General features: G+C 38.2%; 2 protein-coding genes across 19 annotated transcripts in view; both read left to right on the top strand.

Moving 5' to 3' along the window:
• NRXN3 (neurexin 3) overlaps positions 1 to 22,862 on the top strand; it is a gene marked incomplete at both ends in the record, with an annotated part of 1,469,510 nt that overhangs the window by 1,415,912 nt on the left and 30,736 nt on the right. For 13 of the 18 annotated variants that reach the window (XM_079767585.1, XM_079767570.1, XM_079767583.1 and 10 more), the window contains one exon: positions 6,856 to 6,934. In XM_079767585.1, the coding sequence (XP_079623711.1) occupies positions 6,856 to 6,934 (79 nt within the window). Of the gene's footprint in view, positions 1 to 6,855; positions 6,944 to 22,862 lie in introns of all 18 variants that reach the window. The other 5 variants (XM_079767587.1, XM_079767571.1, XM_079767573.1 and 2 more) reach the window with 1 other exon arrangement.
• LOC307097472 (alpha-ketoglutarate dehydrogenase component 4-like) lies at positions 11,243 to 11,551 on the top strand (the record flags this gene model as incomplete). The annotated part of the gene is made up of 1 exon (XM_079767588.1): positions 11,243 to 11,551. One exon carries the CDS (start codon positions 11,243 to 11,245, stop codon positions 11,549 to 11,551), a length of 309 nt encoding a protein of 102 aa, XP_079623714.1.

Genomic DNA, 22,862 nt, shown 5'->3' on the forward strand with positions numbered 1-22,862 from the left:
TGGTGGTTGTGTAGCAGTTGCAGGGTGGAGGGGAGTTTCACAGAGCAGTCAAGGGGCGGGGGGGATCCTTGTGGAGCAGTCGTGGGGCAGGGAGAATTTAACAGAGCATGGCAGGGTGGGAGGAGCCTCATAGAGCAGTGGCGGGGTGAGGGAGCCTCATGGAGCAGTGGTGGGGTGGAGGGGAGCCTCACGGAGCAGTCGAGGGGCCACAAGCATTGCAGAGTGTCCTGGGGTGGGGAGTGTCACATAGTGTCGCAGGGTGGCAGAGGCCAGTGACAGAGGCCAGGCTAGGCCTAGGGACCCTAACCATGCACAATTTCGTGTGCACTGAGCCTCTAGACTATATATATAAAGATCCAGGGTCCGTAACATCCAAAAAGACTGAACAGATGACCAAACAATGGAAGTCAGTCCTGCAGTCAGTGCTGGGTCACTGCAGCAACCCAGCACTGACTGCTGAGGGGGCTGTGGATCAGGCCCGGAGAGAGAAGCAGGGTCTGATCTGCAGCCTCTGTGGCAGCTGTTGATCAGCCCTTGCCTCTCTTTTTCTCTGGGCGATGCCAGTGGTCGTGGAGGGGGCTGTTGATCAGCCCCGCCTCTCTGATCAGGCCCAGAGATAGGCCCGGAGACACTGACTGTCATAGAAACCAACCAATCAGAACCAAATCTGGGTGAAGTGCAAGGATCCAATGGCTGCCTAGGAGGTGAAGCTTTTGATGCTGACTGGCATAGAAACTGACCAATCAGAACCTAATCTGGGTGAACTGTGAGGAGCCAATGGCAGCCTAGGAGGTGGAGCTTTTGACGCTGACTGGCATAGAAACTGACCAATCAGAACCTAATCTGGGTGAACTGAGAAGGCAGAACCTAAAATGGGGGCTGAGGAGGAGTTTTAAGGGCAACAGCTGTTTGGTGTAAGGTGTAAGAAAGTGGTTCAATTTTTTAATGACCGGTTTAGCAGTATAGTGCTTATGGCTGGCTATCATACCAGGTATAGGTATTATGTATTTTTGTCTGCCAAGAGTATCTCCTCCTGATGAAAAAGGCTTTCCCCCCAATTTAAGCAATCCTACCTTATATAATCTATACTAATAAAAGGGTAATATGCAAATTAGACCAGGTCGACTGGTCATCTTCCAGATGTCCAACTTCCTTGCAGACAAAGCCATGGTGGTGGGGGCCAAGGCAGAGGCAGTTAGGGGTGATGAGGCCAGCAGGGGGTTAGGGGCAATCAGACCGGCAGAGGAGGGCAGTTGGGGGCGAGATCAGGCCAGGAAGGGAGGGCAGTTGGGGGTGATCAGGCAGGCAGAGGCAGTTAGGGATGATCAGGCCGGCAGGGAGTTAGGGGCAATCAGACCGGCAGGGCAGGGCAGTTGGGGATGAGATCAGGCCAGCTGGGGAGGGAAGTTGGGGGCAAGATCAGGCCAGCAGGGGAGGGCACTCAGGGGCAATCAGGCATGCAGGCAGAGGGGTTAGGGGCAATCAGGCAGGCAGGCAGAGGCAGTTAGAGGTGATCAGGCAGGCAGGCAGATGAGCGGTTAGGAGCCAGCAGTCCCAGATTGTGAGAGGGATGTCTGACTGTTGGTTTAGGCCCAATCCCAAGGGGTCCCCAATTGGAGAGGGTGCAGGCTGGGCTGAGGGAAACCCGCCCCCCCCCCCCCCCGTGCACGAATTTCGTGCACTGAGCCACTAGTCTATATAAAAATCTAAGTGACTGGCCGACCAGCTGACTGGTAGCTATGACGTGCAATGACCACCACGGGGCAGACACTCTGACTGGTAGCTATGATGCCCACTGACCACCAAGGGGCAGATGCTCAGTTCAGGAACTACAGAGCTGTGGTGACTTGGCAGCTGCAGTTCTCTGGTGACGCACCCAGAACCAGAGGTGAGGGAGCCTGATTCCAGGGTGCGTCGCCCGAGAACTGCCCTCTTGCAATCTGGAACCCCTCAGGGGATGTCGGAGAGGTGGTTTCAACCCAATCACCACAGGCCACACCAAGAGATCCCACCGGTGTATGAATCCATGCACTGGGTCTCTAGTGAGTATATAAGTTCTTTGGTTTATCTCTTCTCATCTGCCAACCCCACATCAAAGTATGTCAATCTATTCTAGGCCGCTCTGCTTCGGGTCCTATTTTGTTGGTCAATTCATTTTGCTCATTAGATTCCACAAATAAGTGAGATCACATGTCTTTTTCAGTTTAGCTTATTTTACTTAGCATAATATTTTCCAGGCCCATCCATGCAGTCCAAAAGGATAAGAGATCCTTCTTTTTTACAGCTGCATAGTATTCCATAGTGTAAATGTCCCACAGTTTTTTTTTGTTTTTTTTTTTTATCCATTCATCTACTGATGGGCACTTGGGCTGTTTCTAAATCTTAGCTATTATAAATAATGCTGCTATGAACATAGGGGTGCATACATTGTTTCTGATTGGAATTTGGGGATTATTAGGATATATTCCTAGAAATGGGATCTTATTTAAAGACAAAGTCTGTAGTTCTGTTCTACTCGTAGTAGTTGTATCCCAAGTCGTTGTGTATCTGCAATATTATACCAGCCATATACCAGCCATGGGAACCAATAATCAAAGAAGTATGCCTTTTATTCCAAGGTTCAGGGTCAGAGCCTGCATTTACTTATGTTTGAGGAAGGGCACAGATAAGAATACTAAAAGGCACTAAAGGAAGGCCGGGGGTATTCCCTGGGTAATTTTGAATCAACTTGTCATTACTTTTGGATATGATCCTAAGTGCATATCCCAAAACCTCGGTTTGTACTTGTTGAGCTTTTTACGTGACAGGAACAAAATTCGAAAATAAATAAATAATAAATCCTTAAATATAATATTCTTAGCCCCGAGTCCTTTGCAAACCAAAGTTTGCTGCTCCTGACAGAATGAGTTTTTTTTGAAACTGCAGTGAGCTGGGCCTGCATGGTCTTATTGGGAGCCAGCTTCTCCAGATAAACAAACATTGGTTATAGTGATGTTGGTAAAGGAGGGGGTGAGATGTGTGTAATTGTTTTGAGAGTCTCATTGGCTGGGGCTGTAAATAGTGATGATGAAGTTTGAGGGACAACAGGAGGGGCTGAATTCACCTAAGACCTACACCGAATGTCTTGATATAGAGCCATTGGAAACAAATCAAATTTCAATTATTTATCTAGCTCTCTTAGCATCTTCATGAGTATATATTTTTTTATCACTCCTCATGGCAGATGCATTGTTTTTATTTATTGATCTATTGATTGATGGAGTTAGTTTTAGCTAGTATTCCTTGAGCATGTACCATATGCCAGGAATAAAGCTTCACTTAAAAAATATATATGTTTTTATATATTTCAGAGAGAGGAAGGGAGAAGGAGAGATAGAAACATCAATGATGAGAATCATTGATCGGCTGCCTTCTGAATGCCCCCTACTGGGAATCGAGCCTGAAACCCCGGCATGTGCCCTAACCGGGAATCTAACTTCTACCTCCTGGTTCATGGATCAACGCTCACCCACTGACACACCAATCAGGCTAGAGCTTCACTTTTAAACATTACATTTAAATCAATACCCAAACAATAATGAAACTCTCTGTTTATCCCAACTTACAGATGAAAAAAAATTGAGGGTTGGAGAGGGAAATAACTTGATTCCCCAGATTACCAACTGAAAGTGTAGTAGAAAGTCAGGCTTGCTCTTACCACCATCTAATAGTCTGCCTCTCATTTAACCTTCAAGTCTAGCCCCATTTATCAGAACTGCTGGTAAATGTGCCTCTCTTGCCTGGGAGAAATGTTGCATTTATCCATATTCATAGAAAAGACCAGCAGAAAACAAATCTCTGGGAAGTGGGGCCCAGAGACAGTGAACTGGAGAGAAAGGGAGCAAGAACATGGAAGAACATATGTATGGGGTCTACATGGGGGGATAGGGGCCAATTTTGGGGACAGAAGTTGAGATGGTAATGGGGAAGGAGAATGTAGCTATGTACAATGTCATCCAAACCATAGAGGAGAAAACTTGTGTAGTATTAGGAGGTGGAGAAGGGAGAAGAAAATAATAAATATTCTTTCAATCTCAAAGTCTAGTACTTTTCTTGGGGAAAAACAAAACAAAACATCATTTCTTTGGCCAATAAAAATTAAGATAAATTTCTTAGAATTAAGGTGAAGATTCTACTAATATTATCTTAATGTTTATTGTGGAGTTGTTTTATTTGTTTGTTTGTTTGGTTTCTGTTGGAATCATGCATTGTTTCCATACACTGCTCAATGACCTTTTTATAACCTGGCCTTCTGTTCTTGAGATGAGCTCACTAGATTTTCATTAACTCACCAGGTTTTACTTATTTCTAGGGACCAAAGCTAGTTAAGCAGTATATGGGCCATTTTGTAAGTTCTTTATAATTAAGTCACCAACAATTAATTTCCAATTGATTATACTGTAGCAGTGTATTCTCAAACACTTTTTCATTACCACCCTCTACGGAGTTTTTTTGAGACTTTTTTTTTTCCTAATTGCCCTTATCTTATAAAATTTTAATGCCACAGATATACTGTATATTTATTTAAGTACTATGGGCTGTTGGTAGGTCATAAACCCTTGTTATATCTAAGATCTGCTCCCTCCACCCAAAACAATCATTGCTGCCTTGGGGGAGGTATCATCCCTGGAGATAATGCATCCTTTAGAAAGATCTAATAGTGATTGTGGCCCTTCCGAAAATAGTGTTTGCCTCTTATAATTGCCTTCTGCATGTGTACAGTTAGCATTTATTCCCTTGCCATCTCCCTTGCCTAAATACCCCAGACTGGACCTGCATGAGGCCCCATGCCAGCAGGAACCTCCAGGGGAGTAAACTGGCCATTTCTCTAAAGGAAAAATGGGGCTCCAGGACACAACTGACAGCATCAGTTGCTGGAAATGAAATGCACACTTCAGTAGCGTCTAATTGGAAACAAAAAAAGTATGTTTGAAAATTATCCTTCTATAAACTTTAAGGAAGAGCAGAGGTAGAAGTATCTGCCTGTCAGATGTAGAATAAAGAGGTGGGTTAAGGCACCTCTCTGCCACCGTCAGTTAAGTGAAATCAATGACCTAATGTGGTTTTTCTACTGTTCATTGCTGTGCCCAATAATTTTATGCCTAGTGTGTCTATTTCCAAAAGGGTGTTGTCTGGGAATACGAAGCATATGGGTTGTCATGTGTATTTGGTTGCTAGAACTGCCATAACAAAAGTACCTCAGACTGGGTGGCTTAAACAACAGAAATTTATTTTCTCATAGTTCTAGAAGCTAAAAGTCCAAGTTCACAGTATCAGCTGAGTTACTTTTTTTGTTTTTGCTTTTTTTTTGGGGGGGGCGGGGGGCTCTGTCCTTGGCTTGTAGATGGCTGTCTTCTCCTTGTGCCTTTACATTGTTATCCCTTTTGGTGTGTCTGTGTCCTAGTCTCATCTTTTGATAAGGGCACTTGTCATATTGGATTAGGCTTACCCTAATAACCTCATTTTAACTTTATTACCTCTTTAAAGACCTAACCTCCAAATATCAGTTACATTCTGAGGTGTTGGGACATAGGAATTTAAGGGGACACAATTCAGTGCATAACATCATGTAAGAAAGAGTATTTAGAAACCCATGTGGGCCACAAATGAAGACTTTGAATAAGATTTATCTATTCAAATCCTCACTATATTTCTTACTAGCTGTGTGTCCCTCAGAAACTTACTTAATCTCTTTGAACTTCAGTTCTCTTTAAAAGTATGATAATTACACCTGTCCCAAAGAATTGTTGTAAAAATTATGTTGATTAATAATAACTATAATTAATAAATATGTATACAAGTCTTACACAGCATCTAGCTTATAATTGCTTTTGCTCTTGAATATGGATTCAGACTTCAGTGCATTAGGAATAAGACCAGCAAACCAGTATATACTCTTTTTGTATATTGCCCTTATGTACATAATAGGACAAAAATGTGTTTCTTTATGTAAGATGTATAGATTAGTTAATTAACTCAACAGGATTTCTTATGCATGTACCAGGCACACAAAGCAGTCTTCTCATCTATTATGCAGCAAGGGTCCTTCTTAACTGGCCATACCCACAGCCCCTATATCTCTCCCAGCAGATTCCCTGCAATCAGGGAGTTTCTCTGGGATCCAATAGAAAAACAAATGGTCTCAAGTTGAATTACTATTATTGCGACAAGAGATTTTTTTCTCCAGAATCAGCCTTACCTGTGTTGAGAGACTCTCGTTGGTATCTCTCTGCTGGTCCACATTACTAATTCAGCTAATTGCACCAATTACACAAAGACATTGCTGCTAGCTAGGGTAGCCTTTATCCTGTTCCTGAACAGACTGCATTCCACAATGTCCATTAATTATACCTGCCTATCGATTCACAACCACCAAATCATACACTCGATACCACACACCATATGCATTTGAAACCCTCTTAAAGCTGCAGGGCATTTCTGGGCTGTCTTGTACTCTTGTATTGCCCACCCTTTGCAATAACCCGTTTCCTGCCCCTCTGATTCTCAAAATTGAAACTAAAGTCAGAATAGAGTCAGGCTGCACCATGTGATTTCGTGGGCTAGGGATGAGTCTCCTAGAACCACTTTGGGTCACTCAGCTTCGCGTAAGACCCACACAGATTGTCCAGGTCCAGAGGCATTCACAGCTACAGGGCAGTTAAAAATTCTGCATCCTACAGTGTGCCCTCTTAGAGAAGGGAAACAGTAATAATGATGGAGGCAGGACACCATAAGTTGTCTATGCTTTTGTTCATTGGTTTCCTTATCTCTCTCTCCTCTCTCTTCCCCTACCCCTTATTTTTTTTACATGCACAGCCAACATCAGATGACCTTGTATCATCTGCTGAATGTTCAAGCGATGATGAAGACTTTGTTGAATGTGAACCGAGTACAGGTAGGTTAGGTCAGTCTTGTTTTGCTTGCTTTATTTTTTCATTTGCAAAAAACAATACATACTTATATGTGAATAGACATGTGTTGTATAGATATTATAGTGTGTTAATGTGTGTATTTCCCATATCTATATATGTATAAGCATACATATATAAATATTAATGTGTAATCTAAAGCATCAAATCCCATGGAAGGAGTAACAAGGTCCCAGGGAAATTTAAAGTCAGTTCCTTGATAAAGAAAAATCCATGGTATTCAACCTAACTTTGAGCAATCAAACACCCAGATTGACCCTGGGAACAGCAAATGCATAGCAGCCAGTGGCAGCTATGAAATTGACAGGGTGGGGTAAGGGCATGAAGAGGCCTATAGTGGGATGACATCAAAAAATTATCAACCCAAAGTGGAGCTGTAATGATCATTTAAACCTCATGAATTGTTCTGAGCTTAAGTGGCAAACAAAATAAAACCAAAAAACAAAGACATTTTTCATGGGATTTCAACAGCAGTTCACATGGTATTATATTTATACTAATTTTGTTCATTGGGTGTTTAGATAATTTGTGCAGCAATAGAGCAAACACAAAATTAGTACCGAGTGATGCCATGTCAACGGCTGAGATGCTTCAAAATGTATTCGCTGTGCTGAAGTCCAGAGGACTTTGGCAATTAGGAGCTTCTGTGTGTTCCCCATTTGCACCCAGATACATTTTGATGTTTTATGGCTTTTCTTTAGAGTGAGTTTTATATGATATAATGTCCAGCAGGTAACTGTAGTCCCTGACTATTTCCTATCAACTTTCCCAAGTCATCTGTTTTGAGACTTGCTCTAAGTTAAACATTTATATATATAATAGAGAACAGATATCATCGAATTTCTGTGTATGTTTAAAAGAATTAAAAGCTGGAGTTGGGTTAAGATCTTATTTCTGAAAAAGCTAAGAGAAATAAATAGAATTTTCTAATTGATTCTTTGGGTTGCTTTAATTTTTTCCCCTTTCCTTAAAAAAAAAAAGGCAAGCCAGTAAACATTTTATTTTGCTAATTCTAGAGAAATTTAAGCTTCATGAATAAATAATATAGCAGAAGCAAAAATATACCTGTTACCCCAAAATGATTTACAAGTTTTCACATTTTGTGGAAGCCTGACTGCTGGTGACTTGCAAGTGGCTTTGGATCCAGGAAGTTCTGTAGGTGCCTCTCCTTAGCATGACTTAGAGACATAACACTATGTGGGGCCTTTTCACTTTAGAGTGTGATCTGTTCCCTTTTGTGTGGAATAAAAGTAACTGTGACCTGGTTAGTCAGATTTTTTTCAAATTATTGTGTAATAATTTTTTCAAATTATTGTGTAATTATCTCAATGTATTAAGTGAGGTTTTAACTCTAGATGTTATTAATGTCAGGGAAGTAAGTCAGACAGAGAAAGAAATATACCATATAGTTTCACTTATCTGTGGAATCTAACACCAAATCAACCAAACAAACAAACAAATCAAAACAAACACAGACTTATAGAAACATAGACCAAGGAAATGGTTGACAAGCGGGGAGAGGGGTAGGGAATGGGTGAAAAAAGGTGATGGGGAATATAGTCAATAATATTGTGATAAGTCTGAAGAATGATAGATGTTTCCTAGAATTACTAAGGTGATCACATCGTAAGGTATAAAAATGTCAAATCACTATAGCGTACACCTGAAACTAATATAACTAATATAATATTGTACATCAACTATACTAAAATACAATAAAAAGGGGCAGATGCACTTAATCTATACTGGAACTTGAACACCAAGTGCTTATTAATTAATTCATTCAGTCATTCATTTAATAAACATTTCTTAGCACTTAGGAAGGATACAATGCATCTCTACATTTGAGTCCTTCCTGTTCTAATAATTCTCATAAATGAACTGTCGGGGAAAAGAGAACAAGGAGCTTTACCACTTAAATGACTTCTCCAACATATAGCTTTTGTGTACGTTAGGCATGTACTAGGTATTAGGGATTCACATATGAATATGGCAAGATCCCCATATTAACTGATTCCATGGTCAATAGTTACCTAGACTTTACTCCTGTTTATTCTTTCTCTGGTTTTCTTGCTTTTATAGCAGTGATACTTATATACATATACATACACAAACATCTTTCTCAAATCTTTAGATTTTAAGTCTTCCTATAAAAATTAAGGCTTGGTCATTTTGAAATATTACTGCCATCTCCCCCTTCTTCCTCCCCCACCCCACATAGTCATCTCCTTAGCAACCTCCCTAATAACTCAGGGGGCTTTTCCAGATCTCAGATTCACAACTTTTACAGCTCCTGGGTGTAATTATATGTTGCCATTTGATATTGAACATGAACAGCTCCAAACTTGAGTGGCAGCAAACTAAGTCCATTGGAGTTTTAGTGGTTGCACACGTGTTTCTGCTGATTCAAAGGCAGAGGACAGAATTCAATGCCAGTATTTTCTTTAGTAATATAATTACATGGGGTGCGTGGGGGATTAAAGCAGGTTTTAAACAATCTGTTCTGTTCTGCAAGGGAGTAGGGGAAGGTTATATAAATAAATCAGGTGACAGGATGCCAACCCTGAAGCAGCTAACATGTGCTCTAAGACACAGCTATTGATTTCCCTTGCCTGGGATCATTCAACTCATCACATTTGAAGGATGAGCATTTCTTCTTTCTAATTTTATTTACTCCATAAAGTACTCCTGGTAAGTGATTCAGATACAGAGGGAAATTTGTCAGAGGCATATTCCTTAGAGGAAGTGGGTAGATATTCCTATTGATGCACAAGTTTTGCTCTGGGACCAGATTAACACTGATGAAGGTTACAGAGCATAGATTTATCAAGCCCTTTTTGGTATTATATGGGAAATATTTCTATATCCTTCACATTTTTCAAAAAAAGGAGATTAAAATACAGAAACAATTAAACAGTTGTTTCTGGGGCTAGTTCTTGCACTACCTAGAGAGAAGGATTTATTTATTGCCCATGCAGCAACGGGTAATGATGACAGTTACATAATTTTGACATAGCTAATCTTGAAATTCCATATAAATAATGAGATTACAATTTCATTCTGGCTTTAAACAACCTAATTCACTACCTCAGTTTCTAAAATGTTACTCTTTGCCATGCTCAATATTTGATGGAAATACACTAAATTTGGCTAATTACCCAGGCCTTGTTCAATTTTACTTAACATTACCTTGTCTTCTCTCACTGTATTAGCAAGTTTATGATTTTCTAGCTACCTCAGTTATAAGGCATTTAGCTTCTAAAAGTTCTTTTCTGATTGGGATCCATTAGAAGCTCTTGCTCTTCATAAATTCGGGCAGTTTAGTATATGCTAATCCAACAACTTTTATTTTCATGTGGGCATCACATTTTAAATGAAATTGGTTTTCTTAATTTTCTTTAAATAAAAATTGGTCTTAAAGTTGCTGATTTTAAGTCAGAGGCAAGCAATTGCCTTTCTTACTTAGTTTTCTCACTTAATTTTCTTTAAATCAAAATTGGTCTTAAAGCTGCTGATTTTGAGTCAGAGGCAAGCAACTGTCTTTCACACCAAAAGCCCTCTTTGGCACTCAGATTTGGTGTAGCTCAGTTATATGATGTTTAGAGACAACGTAAAAGTGTTTGGAGTTTGGTTGATGATAGCAAATCCAATGGATCTCAAATTTTCTTTGTACATTTTCTCTGAAAAAATATGTAAATGAGTTTTTAAAAAACAACAACAATCACCTAAAGTTTAGGTTTAGGTCCTAAACCATGACAATAAGACACAGAGTAAAAGCTCAATTAGTATTTATTAATTGAATCTGTATGACTCACAAAGTACCTCATAATCTTAAATTCAAATTGGAGATTTGTCAGATGTCTGACTTCATCTCCCCTTAATCAGATAATTAAAACCTGCTGAATTATTTAAAATATATAATTTTATATAAGTGAACATCACCCTAACAAATCCACATATGTTCAGCAAAAAGAATTCTCTACTTTCCCTTTCCCTTCTACTCCAGGGAACTAGATCATTTATAATGATTAAAAGGTAAGATCACAAATTCTTAATATTTGCTTTTAAAACCCAGAATTGAGCCTTTAAAGTATAAAACCATCTGCATCAAATTAAAATATTCAGAAGAATATTTGAATCATTATTTAACTACCTAAAGTTGAGGGTCAGGATTTTAACTTTCCTAATTTATAAAAGTTGGTAATGTTTCACAGAAAAGAAGTCAATGTCTACTTAATATTTTAGATTTGTGAAAGCTAACCCTTCTTAGGGTCATGATTGGCAGCAAGATGGCATTTGCTAGCAGGGTTGTGCAGGTAGTCAAGCCACATACTCCATTAATAAGGTTCCCTAACAGAAGAGACAATCCTAAACCTAATGTATCAGAAGTTTTGAGATCAGCAGGACTACCATCTAACTCTTCTTTAATTTCTCAGCATTCTAAGGGAAGTAAATCGTCAGATTGGCTGATGCATCAGGGTCCACCAGACACTGCTGAAATAATAAAAACATTACCTCAGAAATATAGAAGGAAACTTGTGTTTCAAGAAGTTGAATATATCCAATGTGAAGGTCCTGAATAATCACTGACTGTGGCTGCTGTTTGTTTATCAAACAAAAGAATTGTCCTTATAATAAAGGACTTCCAAAATGACTAATGAGAAATTATACATTAAACAACTTTAATAAATATTCTGTAAAAAAAAAGAAATATAGAAAACTTAGATAGACACTTGTATTTCTTAATTTATGCATCTTGGTCAGCTTTTCCACAAGCTTACCTAATTGTTTATATGCTTTATACTTATTAAAGTACACATTTAAAAAAATATTTTATATTTGTGACTTTGCATATACATTTTTCCTTTCCAACTATACTTTATTGATATTAAATTGTGCAGTAAGCTTATATTTTATTGTCCTTCTTACATATCTAGATTCAACAATAACAAAAATATAGAGAGCTTGAGAGAATTCAAATAACCACTAGAAAATAGGATTTTTTTCATGAGACTATGGAAGCCAAATAACAATTAAGATCTTCAGTAAGTTCACTTTTGTGATCTAAATCAATTCTGAAATAAAGAGTAATTGATGACATTGACTTTCTTTTTCTTCTCTCTCCCTCCCCTCTGTTCCTATCCCCAGTGTTTCCATCTTTGGAAATAGAAATGCATTCCTAGATTGCCTTTTTTATAATTAGAAATGATTAACTTCTTAAATTTTTTAAAATATATTTTATTGATGTTTTACAGAGAGGAAGGGAGAGGGAGAGAGAGTTAGAAACATCGATGAAAGAGAAGCATCATCAGCTGCCTCCTGCACACCCCCTACTGGGGATGTGCCCGCAACCAAGGTTCATGCCCTTGACCGGAATCGAACTTGGGACCCTTGAGTCCGCAGGCCAACTCTCTATCCACTAAGCCAAACTGGTTAGGGCTAACTTCCTAAATTTTATATATTTATGGCCTCAAACTCTAAAAGTCCTTGGGGGCAGGAGTCACAGAGCAGAGGAAAAAATAAAAAGAAATCCCTTTAACACCTGAGAAATTGGCATGGCAATAATTAACAACTATATTGATTCATCCAGCAATCATCCAGGGTTATGTTTTTCTGGCTGTCAGCTAACCAGGTTTTTCAAGTGACAGCACTTCCACCAGAGGGCAGACAGTAAAAGGAAGTAAAAATGAAACACATCCATTGTCAAGAGTACTGTGCTAAACAACTTTTATAATGATTGGATTGATGGGAATGTTTAACTAATGGCAGTAATCTGAGATCACCAAATAATTACTATTTCCAGAGTGGTTCTCAGATGTATTTTTACTCTTCAACTCTATAGTCCTTACATTTGCATTTGGTGTTCTTGTTAGTTTCACTATAATACTCAACCCAATGTGGATGAAATTTAAATTTAGCGAAACACCAACAGCATCCCCCAATTTGTATTCTCCAGGTGGAACTGGATTCTTAATCTTTATCAGATTGAGATACTCCAATGAAATAGTTATAATATGAAAATCTGGCACTGAATTGCTTAAAAACTCAACAAATCATTCCTGGTTTTATTTGCTGGAACACTGTGGGAAGTGTTAAGACACTGCAATGTTAAGACAATAATACTTTTCTAGCACAGGACAAAAAAAAAATAGAGCCTTGTTCTCCAGAATCCATGGGTGAAAAAAAGTAAATTGCTTTTTAAATATGATGTTTGTAATCTTGTGTGTTTTTCTATAAACACATAAGTGTCTCCAGCAAGCTTGAAGAGTTAGCAACTTGTATGTTTTTATTACAAAGAAAGGTTTATTTTATTTTTTAATTTTAGAAAAAAATTTCCAGGTGGAACTCATGATTAGTAAAGAGAATCATGTTTAAATGTTATTAGTCAAGTGGCTATTAGTCGAGTGGCTATTTGGTGTATAGAATAGTAAATGCTATAGGGATGTTTGAGTATCACAGTGTCCAGAACTTCACCTTGAAGAGCTCGGGGACACTTAAAAACACTTCCAATAAATTAGTCTGAGAAATGATTTAGCTTTGGAAAGCAGAATTTAAGTAGATGTAACATTTGTTAATGTAAGATATTAGTAGACATTAGTCATTCTTACATTTGAGTTATAATATATTTATAAAGCATACAAAAGCAAATAGTTGCTCACATATAAAGTCTTGGCTAAATCCTCCTAATTCTTTAATTCCCTTTGCTGATCTATAAATTAATAGAGTATGTTCATTGCCACATGATGTTTCAAATATTAATGGTAGAGTTTCTGTTTTCACTCATTAACCTACTCAGTGATAAATTTTATCACTTTTTAATAACCCAACTCTACCCCAACCCAAACTAATTTTTAAGCTATTGGAACAAATATGTGCCCTTTAAATTCCTAATGATAAATCTTTTTGAAAATCAGAGTAATAATAGAAATATAAGTATAAGAAAGTGTCCTAAGTAGTTGTTAGACAATTATGTAATTCATTACTCAGGCTCATGGATTAACCATTATCATAGATTCCATAACAAAAATAACAAATCTAATAGAAATAATAAATGAAAAAATTATATATGCTTTCATTTGAAAGTTTAATAAATTGCTTATTTATAAAACATTTTTCATTACTACTATGAATTTATTGTCTATTAGGGAAAACAGAAAAGTAAGGGTAATAAAAGAAAAGAATGGATAGGAAGGGAAGAAACAGTGTGGACAATGACTGGAAATTCCTAGGACACTATCAGAACTCTAAAAATAGGTCTTTAATTCAGCAAATAGCATACCCCATTCATAGACAGGCAAGAACAATTACAGATGATGCCAGCCAGGGACAGAATCAAGTAACCCCAAACACCATTCTTTTGTATCTTAGGTTCGGGGCACAGAATTTCTGATTGATTACAGTGGAAGAATTAGAACAGTTCAGTCATAAAGTTTTCTTTGAATCCCATATAACAGTGTGGTCTAGGGTCAGGGCTTTTCAGGTAATAGCTCAAGAATGGGCTTGTTGAATTTCAAACCAAATGTATGAGAACTTCCTGATTTCAAATGCCAGTGCAAGTAATTGATAAGAAATGAGCTTAATGAAATTATTAAGCAAATCCCCCCTAAAAATGAATAAATAAAGAGGGATTGGGTTTTAAAAGAGAGGCTTTTATGGGTTTTCTTGTATGCTTCATGTTCTATATTTTTCCCCTAAGCCTATGTATGCACTGTGTGTACCTATATATAGATATATATATATATATATACACATATATTTGTATGTGTGTATACTAAATTTATAGTGCCTCTTACTTCATATATATGTAGACACAGTATAGATGAGATTAGACTAATGTAAAAACAGAGATTAACAACAGCCCCTGCCATCAGCCATGTGTTTTACACAGAAATTCACACCATCATTCTTACATCAGCCAACATGAACATGCATGATACTGTTTTAACTTGGTAAACAATGCATGTTAATTTTTCTTTAGGTTTTGCTTTCTTCTTTATCATAATTACAATGATGATTCCATACTTCAGTTATCCCTGAGAGGGGTGGAGAGAAAAATTATACAGATATATCTATCCACATATGCATATCCTTGCATATATGTATAAATAGATATATGCCTTGTATATATTTCAAAAACATTTTCTGTTATTTCACCTCATCTTGTGCCGCATGAATTTTTGGTGGTTCAACTTATTTTATTTTGTTCTGATTCATATTTAGTATTTTGGTCATTATGGCTATTTTTAACTCATTGCTATCCTTTTAAGAGTAATTATAGTCATTGTTTTTTAAATACTGAGAGACATATAGATATACAAATCAAACAAGGCAACAAAATCTTTTCTTGCCATCCTAATTTTGAATTTTTCCCCTTCAGCATATCCCTCCAGTATTTATGCTTAAACAAAACAAACCCCAACAAAATCCAAGAAAGTTGTGTACAAAAGAATGAAATACTGTTTTCCTCTTCTTCCTCCAATGTATATTTTTCCCTTTTATTTCCTCCCTTTTCCCTTTTTATTTTTCCCCAGATCTGCACAGGCCACTTGCCTTTACTCTCCCCTTTATGACAATTAAAAGGACAAATAAGCCAGGAAATACAAAAAAAAAAAAAAAAAAAAAAAAAAAACATGCAGGAACAACAAACAAAAAACACACTCCTCTCCACAAATTTCAGATGGCATAAAAAGAATTTTATTGCAGATACAGAGTATTTGTTGTATCTTTTATTTCTGGACAAGCCCAGGATCATTGTGTGGCATGCAGTGACAATTTCGTAGCTGATCAACTAACCATGGCCTCCATCACCAACGCATGGGCTTTAATGATGCCATCTTGTGTTTCATCCAGTGACACATCCAGGCTAACCCAGCAAGTCCAGTGTATGAGTTGTGGGGGTAACTTTCTTTTGTAGTTATAATTCCATGGGTTCTCATTTTTTAATATTATTTGCATTGGGTCATAGTAGCCCCAAGAGCTGCTCTTACAGCATCTCTGTCTGGTTTGGTTCCTGTGTTTGCTATTCCTTGCACAGCAGTCAAGCATGTGTGTCTTGCCATCCCGTCTTGGAGTCCACTGTCTTTGTATCGTTCTGTGATTCTGTTCTCTGTTTGTAACGTGTGATTTGAAATCCTCTCCCTTGATTTCTCACTCCCTTATTGTTTCTACTTTTAACCTTACCCCTGGGGAACTTCACAAAGAAGCAAAACAAATGTCCAGTTGATTTTGAGGCTGATAACCGTGGTTTGCATCTGGAAGTCATAAGTTGCACTTTTTACCCAGCTAAGGAGGCAAAGCCTACAGTGGGAAACTACTAACAATAATAGCCCAACAACCACCCAATCCACAATAAGAAACCCTTGTTGATTTTTTTTGGCATGATTAAATGGTTTTACTATTAAAGGGATTTCATGTAAGAGCTAATTTTCAAAGAGTTTTTTTCATAGCTTATCAATCTTCTAGTTAAACCTTTCTTCGGGGACAGATCAATTTTTTTCAGAAAATGCTAGTGAGGAAGCAACACCATTTCTGCTGTATAGAGCAGTGCCTGTTCCTGAATTGGTAAGGCATTTGTGGACATCTGAATATTTTTTATTATAAAATGCATTAATGTTGATGTATTTAACCTAAAATATAAATGTGTTTGGCAAGGCATCCAAAGGGGGATAAAACCTTTTTAACTCACTGGTTCTACCTCATGCATATTTCGAGGTAAGATTATCTTTTGATCCAAGTCAAATGATATATATTTTATTTTTTAATTCATGGAATAATTAAAGCACCATCACTTGAGTTGGGCCTAAATTCCTTCTCTTCTCTTTCCAAAGAACATGACATATACAATAGCTTTAGTTCTGAGAATAAGGTTTGATTATCTTGGAATAAAACGACATTAGTTATCCAGATGCTGGATTATACCTGTGATTATCCAGGAAATTTGCTGCATAACTTGGAATGATTTGATTTGTTTGATACTAACAGTATGAAAATGAATCTCTGTAAGATTTCACCTCCTTGTTCATAAAGGTTGAGCAAGAGAGTATAAAATAGATTAATAGATTAAAGATTTTTAAATAGGTCCTAAAATTAAAATGCCCATATTTTAATCTGAAAATAGAGAAAGCATTTTAAGGTAGATGATTTTATGATGAGATATTTCAGTCATTTCAGGGTTAGCTTTTTGCTGCTCATAGAGAAAGGGGAAGAACAAAGAGGAAATTAATGGGCTCTGTGGACTAAGAAGAACTTTCTAATAAAGAAAGGAAGAGAAGGAAGGTGGAAAAGGCTGGAGGGAGGGTTATTCTAGAAGAGCCAGGTAAAGCAGTTTACTAATAAAGGTTAAGAACTAGCACATACACAGACATACACAGTCCAAACTTGTGATGTTTCTATAGTGTGAAACATTCCCACCATGGTTGATTGCAAGTCACACATATGATAACACTAAACTCAGAATTGGTACATAATTCTATGTATTTTCACCATACAAATACTATACACATCAATAACCTCAAGAGCATAGGTAGTAGTAAAATAATCAGGAAGTAATGAATTTTAACTTTTTCACCTTTGTTTTTAATATACTGCATTTAATTATAATTTTAGCTATTTTAGTTTTTCATAATGGTTGTGTTTAGCAACCACTTGCAAAAGTTGCTAAAAAATGTAGCAATCAATTTCATGCGCTGGCTCTAGCATAGAACTGGTCCAGATAACACAATGGGTGCATTCAAAATGGTATTTATTTAAATTTCATTTTAAGTTGTTACGAAGGGGAAACTCTGGTGGCCATCTTACAGTTGAGAACATTGGAACTCAAATAACTTGCTTTTCCAAGGTCACATATTTTGGCATCACATTCAAACCTATTTGAAAAGGGATGCAGTTTATTTCTATTGCTGTATACACAGAGGATCAAGCTTAACACATATTAAAGCACTAAACTGTTCAACAATTATATGCTCATTTCTGGAGCTTTGACCAATGTTTTCCCCCTCAAAATAGAGTTGCAACTACTCCTTTAGTTAACTGAAGCTGGACAGAATATTTCTTAGGTTTGCAAATTTTGTTTTCTGACCTTTGGAAAAGCTATGAGATGCCTTTCTTAGCACATAATGATAATCTTAGCATGATTCCATTACTCCATCCATATGTTTTTATAACTTTGAAAATATAATAAACTTTATTTAGTTACAATATTTGACGTATGTTAATGAACCAACTCCACAGTGAACTATATCAATGCGCTTTACTTCTACATTTTCTCATAAACTAGTATGTGACCATTTAAAACAGCATGGGAACCATTGTATTGCTGAAAATGACTGCAGCTTTTGAAAAAATTATTTTACTGTTAGATAATTATTGTTTTGTGAATGAATTTGAGAGTTCTGGGACTTGAAAAGAATGTTTTGGACCTTATTAACCCTTCCAATTTGACAATAGATTTTCTAATTGGGCTTTGCAACACTTTACCTTGATTTGGTGTCAGGTTTAGTTGTCCCTGTGGTCAACCTTCACCAAACATAATCTATACTAATAAAAGGGTAATATACTAATTAGACTGGGAGACCTTCCAGGAGACCTTCCGGATGTCCTTCCAGACAAAGCCATGGTGGCAGGGCTGAGGCAGAGGCAGTTAAGGGTGATCAGGCCAGGAGAGGAGGACATTGGGGTGATCAGGCTGGCAGGGGGGGGCAGTTGGGGGAAAGCAGGCTGGTGGGGGTCAGTTGGGAGCGAGAAGGCCGGTGGGAGGGTAGTTGGGGGCGAGCAGGCTGGCATGAAGAGTGGTTAGGGGCAATCAAGCAGGCACGCAGTTGAGCGGTTAGGAGCCAGCTGTCCTGGATTACAAGAGGGATGTCCCAGATGGGAGAGGGTGCAGGCCGGGCTGAGGGACACCCTGCTCCCATGCATGAATTTAGTGCACTGGGCTACTAGTATTTAATAAAGTCCTTTGAGGTGATTCCTAGGCCTTCACCTATAGGCTTGCCCCTGCAACATCTTGTTTCCTTCATTGAGTAAATATTCATTGAGCACTTAGTATAGTCAAGTCTAGTCCTACATTCTTTACATTTTTAACTTCTTTAATCCACATAGCAATCCTATGAGAGACTATCATTATCATCTTCATTTTAAAAATGAGTCAACCAAGGCACAAAGGAGCTAAACCCATTGTCCAAAGTCACACAGTAAGAAGTAGAAGAAACTGGATTTGAACCCAAACCATCTGGCCCCTGAGCTCACACACTGGTCCCTATGTTATACTATCTCTTATGATGTACAACTTACTCCCCCTTAGCCAATACATATGAAGTAGCTACCTGCCTCTTTGATAATAATGAAAGTTTCTGTATTGAGTATATTAAGTGGTCAGGAAACACTCATTAAATGAATCTGTTACCATGCCTCTCAAAGGTTATGAAATCATTCAGTTCTGATTTATGCAAACAGCTATGGTTGCAATGACTTACCCTTATTTTCTATGTGGTGGAATGGTTTCAATATTTAGGATAAATACATTTCTCATGTGAGGCTAGTCATTCTTGACATCACGTAGGTAATAATGTGTGCACTGGGGGCTTCCAGCTCATTGCTCATTAGCAGTCCTGTTTAGAACATATGATCAGACAACAGCTATCTCTAACTGATGTTAAGATTCTAAGAATAGGGGCTGTTAGTGAGAGCTCTGGTAAGATGCTGTATTTTCTCTATTTCAGAAATAAGTATGTTCCTTGGAGCACAGTGTTTTAGATGCTACAGCTAATAGGAAGCAAGAAAATAAGTGAGCATGTCTCTGACAGGATGGATTTCTTATCCCCTTTCTGACATCTGTGTGCTCTTGACATTTCATACTCATGTGTTTATCTCCTCTTTTATTTTCCTTTTTTAAAAACATTTTTATTGATATTTTAGAAAGAGGAGACGGGAGAAGAAGAGAGAGAAAAACATCAATATGAGAGCAGAACATCGATTGGCTGCCCCCTGTACTCCCCTTCCTAGGGATTGAGCCCACAACCTGGGCATGTGCCATGACCTGAAATCGAACAAGCAACCTTTCGGTGCATGGGAGAATGCCTAACCAACTGAGCAACACTGGCCAGGGCTATTTTATTTGTCTTACTTCTTTGCATTATATATCTCAAACTATGAGCAAAATAAATAAATAAATAAATAAAAACCAAAAACACTTTTGGGAGCTCTTGAATTTTCTATGCCAGGAAAGAACCTTAAAAGACGTTACTAAGGACTAAAATTCACAGTTAAAAAGAAAACATCTTTTTAAAGCTAGATTTGCTTTTCTTAGAATCGTTCCTAGGAAAGTATAACTTGCCCAATAAGGGGTCTCATTATAAATGAGATTAGTCCTGAGCTTCCTGAAGCCAGATCCTAGGCTGGAAAACATGACAATGTTGAGGATCCTCTGCTGTGGAGTCCAGCTTCCACCATAGCTTTTAATCACAGAGACCCCTTTTGACTCCAAGATCATGAAAACTGGCAGCAGTATATTGCCAAGCATTCAGTTTTTGGTTTTGGTTTTCGATCAATCACGTAGAGCAAAGGTCGACAAACTTTTTTCTGTAAAGGGCCAAAAAATAGATATTTTAGATTTTGAGAGACTTATCATCCCTGTTGTAATCCAAGGCAGCCAGCCATAGACAATATATAAATGAATGAGTGTAGCTGTTTCAATAAAACTTCATTTTAAAAAAGCAGGCATCAAGCTAGACTTGGCTCATACCCCTCTTTTGCTGAGTCCTGATCTAGAGAAATCGAATAGGTGTAAAATTTGTAGTCTTTTATTTTTTTTTAAATAGATAAATCCTTTTTGACCAGTTTAGAGTCAAACTTTTTTTTGCCGCTAATCCTCACCAGAGGATATTTTTCCATTGATTTTTAGAGAGAGTGAAATAGAGGGTTAGAGACAAAGAGAGAGAAGCATCCATGTGAGAGAGACACATCTATTGGTTGCCTCCCACCCATATCCCAACCAGGGCAAGGGATTGAGCATGCAACTGAGGTATATGCCCTTGACCAGAATCGAACCCAGGACCCCTCCGTCCATGGGCCAATGCTCTATCCACTGAGCAAAACTGGCTAGGGCTAGAGTCAATCTTAATAAACATTTGTTAAATTCTCCATTAAGTACATAGAACACCTGGGATAGGATAGGGCATAAAAAGCTTCATTCTCACCGTTATGTTAAGTATGCCATTATCTCACATACAGAATATGGGCCCTTCTCCATCCAGCTTGTGCCCTGCAATTTTTGTAAGAGCTTCATGATTTGCCATTTTTGCAAATCCATCCTTTTCCCTCCCTGCCTCAGCTGGGGCGCAGGCTGCCTTCCCCCTCTTCCAGACCTCCTTGGCAGTAACTTCCCCTGAACTCCAGCCCACATGCTGTGTCACATCCCAGTAATTCTTCCCCAAGCCTTGCCTGTGGGTTACTGAGCTGACAAATGTCTAAATGGCTGAGATAAGATATTTGCAACCTGCTGAGAACCTCTTCTTTCCCTGTACTTTTTGATTTGCTGCTTTATAAGCTTTGACAGAAAACGTTCTTGGCGACACAGGCAATGAATGGGGAGGACAAAATGGGAGGGGCACGCTATCCAAGACCCCTTCCTGCGTGGCAGGCGAGCGCATTTATTTATATCTTCGCCGGCTGAGTGGCAGAGGTAACGGATTATACTGTGGGGCGCAGGAAGGAGCCTCCTCTCCCCGGAGGGGAATAATGTGCTCTACCACCTGGCAGCAGATTAGACAGGAGCAGGCTATGAAAATACAGGTTCATGAAAATACAGGTTCAAAGCCATATTCAGTGTGACTGTGAACGTGCCATTTGCTATTTTATAAATTAGTGCTTAGACCCTTTGGGATATTTAACATTAGAAAAATGTGGGGAAAGGTACGAAAGGCTCATACGTGAATAGCAGGTAAATTGTGAAGCCAGATTCGAATGTATCCCAACCCCAGAGGGAGCATCAGACTAAAGTGGGGGAGCCAGGATGCTAAGTAATAACCTTATGAGCTTTCCCCATTAGCAGGACCCCCTAGTGTGGTATTGTGCCTGGAGCTGTAGTGTAGGGCTCTGAACTATGGAGAGAGAGAGAGAGAGAGAGAGAGAGAGAGAAAGAGAGAGGGAGAGAGAGAGAGAGAGAGAGAGAGAGAGAGAGAGAGAGAGAGAATGAATACAAAGAAACAAGTACGACTGAGGCATGAGGAGGGGCTTTGGGGGCAGGACACGCAGGGGGTTGGCTTTTAAAACAACCTAATTTTGAATGAGTGTTTTAATAAGCCTCTGAGATCAGAGGGATTATAGAAAATATGAATAAAACAAGGGAACATTAAGCACTGTCGATGATCTGATAGAGACTAACAAGGTACAGTTTCAATTTCTTTTTCTCTCACTATGTTTGCGATAGCTGGGTATTTTACTATCTGGCTTTTTACTTATGTATTTATTTGTTTGTTTGTTCATTCCTTTATTTATTTACACTTAGTCATTATTAGCTTTTCCTATAAAGCAAAGGGGCAAACTCTGTCCCAGAGACCGGCTGAGGGACATGAATAGATGTAATAGACCAGGTTTCACAGTCAGCAATAGCAAGAACTCTGATGGACTAGGGCAAACATGCCCTCATTTAACAACATTAAAATTAAGTATATATTTTAATTGATATAAAAATAGATCCTATGAAAGTCAAACAGAGTACAACAATGAGATACGCAGTGTTACTTATTCTATTTTTTAAATTCCTTTTGATCTAACACCTTAAATTTGAAGAATTGTGCTCTCAGTAAGATTTTTGGTTAAGGTATCATCTGGTGATATTATCGAACTAAATATAGCAGTTCTCCCAAACTCCCATAAAGTTAAAGGCCTTTTTAAATT

This window comes from Cnephaeus nilssonii (assembly GCF_951640355.1).
Source record: "Cnephaeus nilssonii genome assembly, chromosome: 4".
In the NCBI taxonomy this organism is placed as follows: domain Eukaryota; kingdom Metazoa; phylum Chordata; class Mammalia; order Chiroptera; family Vespertilionidae; genus Cnephaeus; species Cnephaeus nilssonii.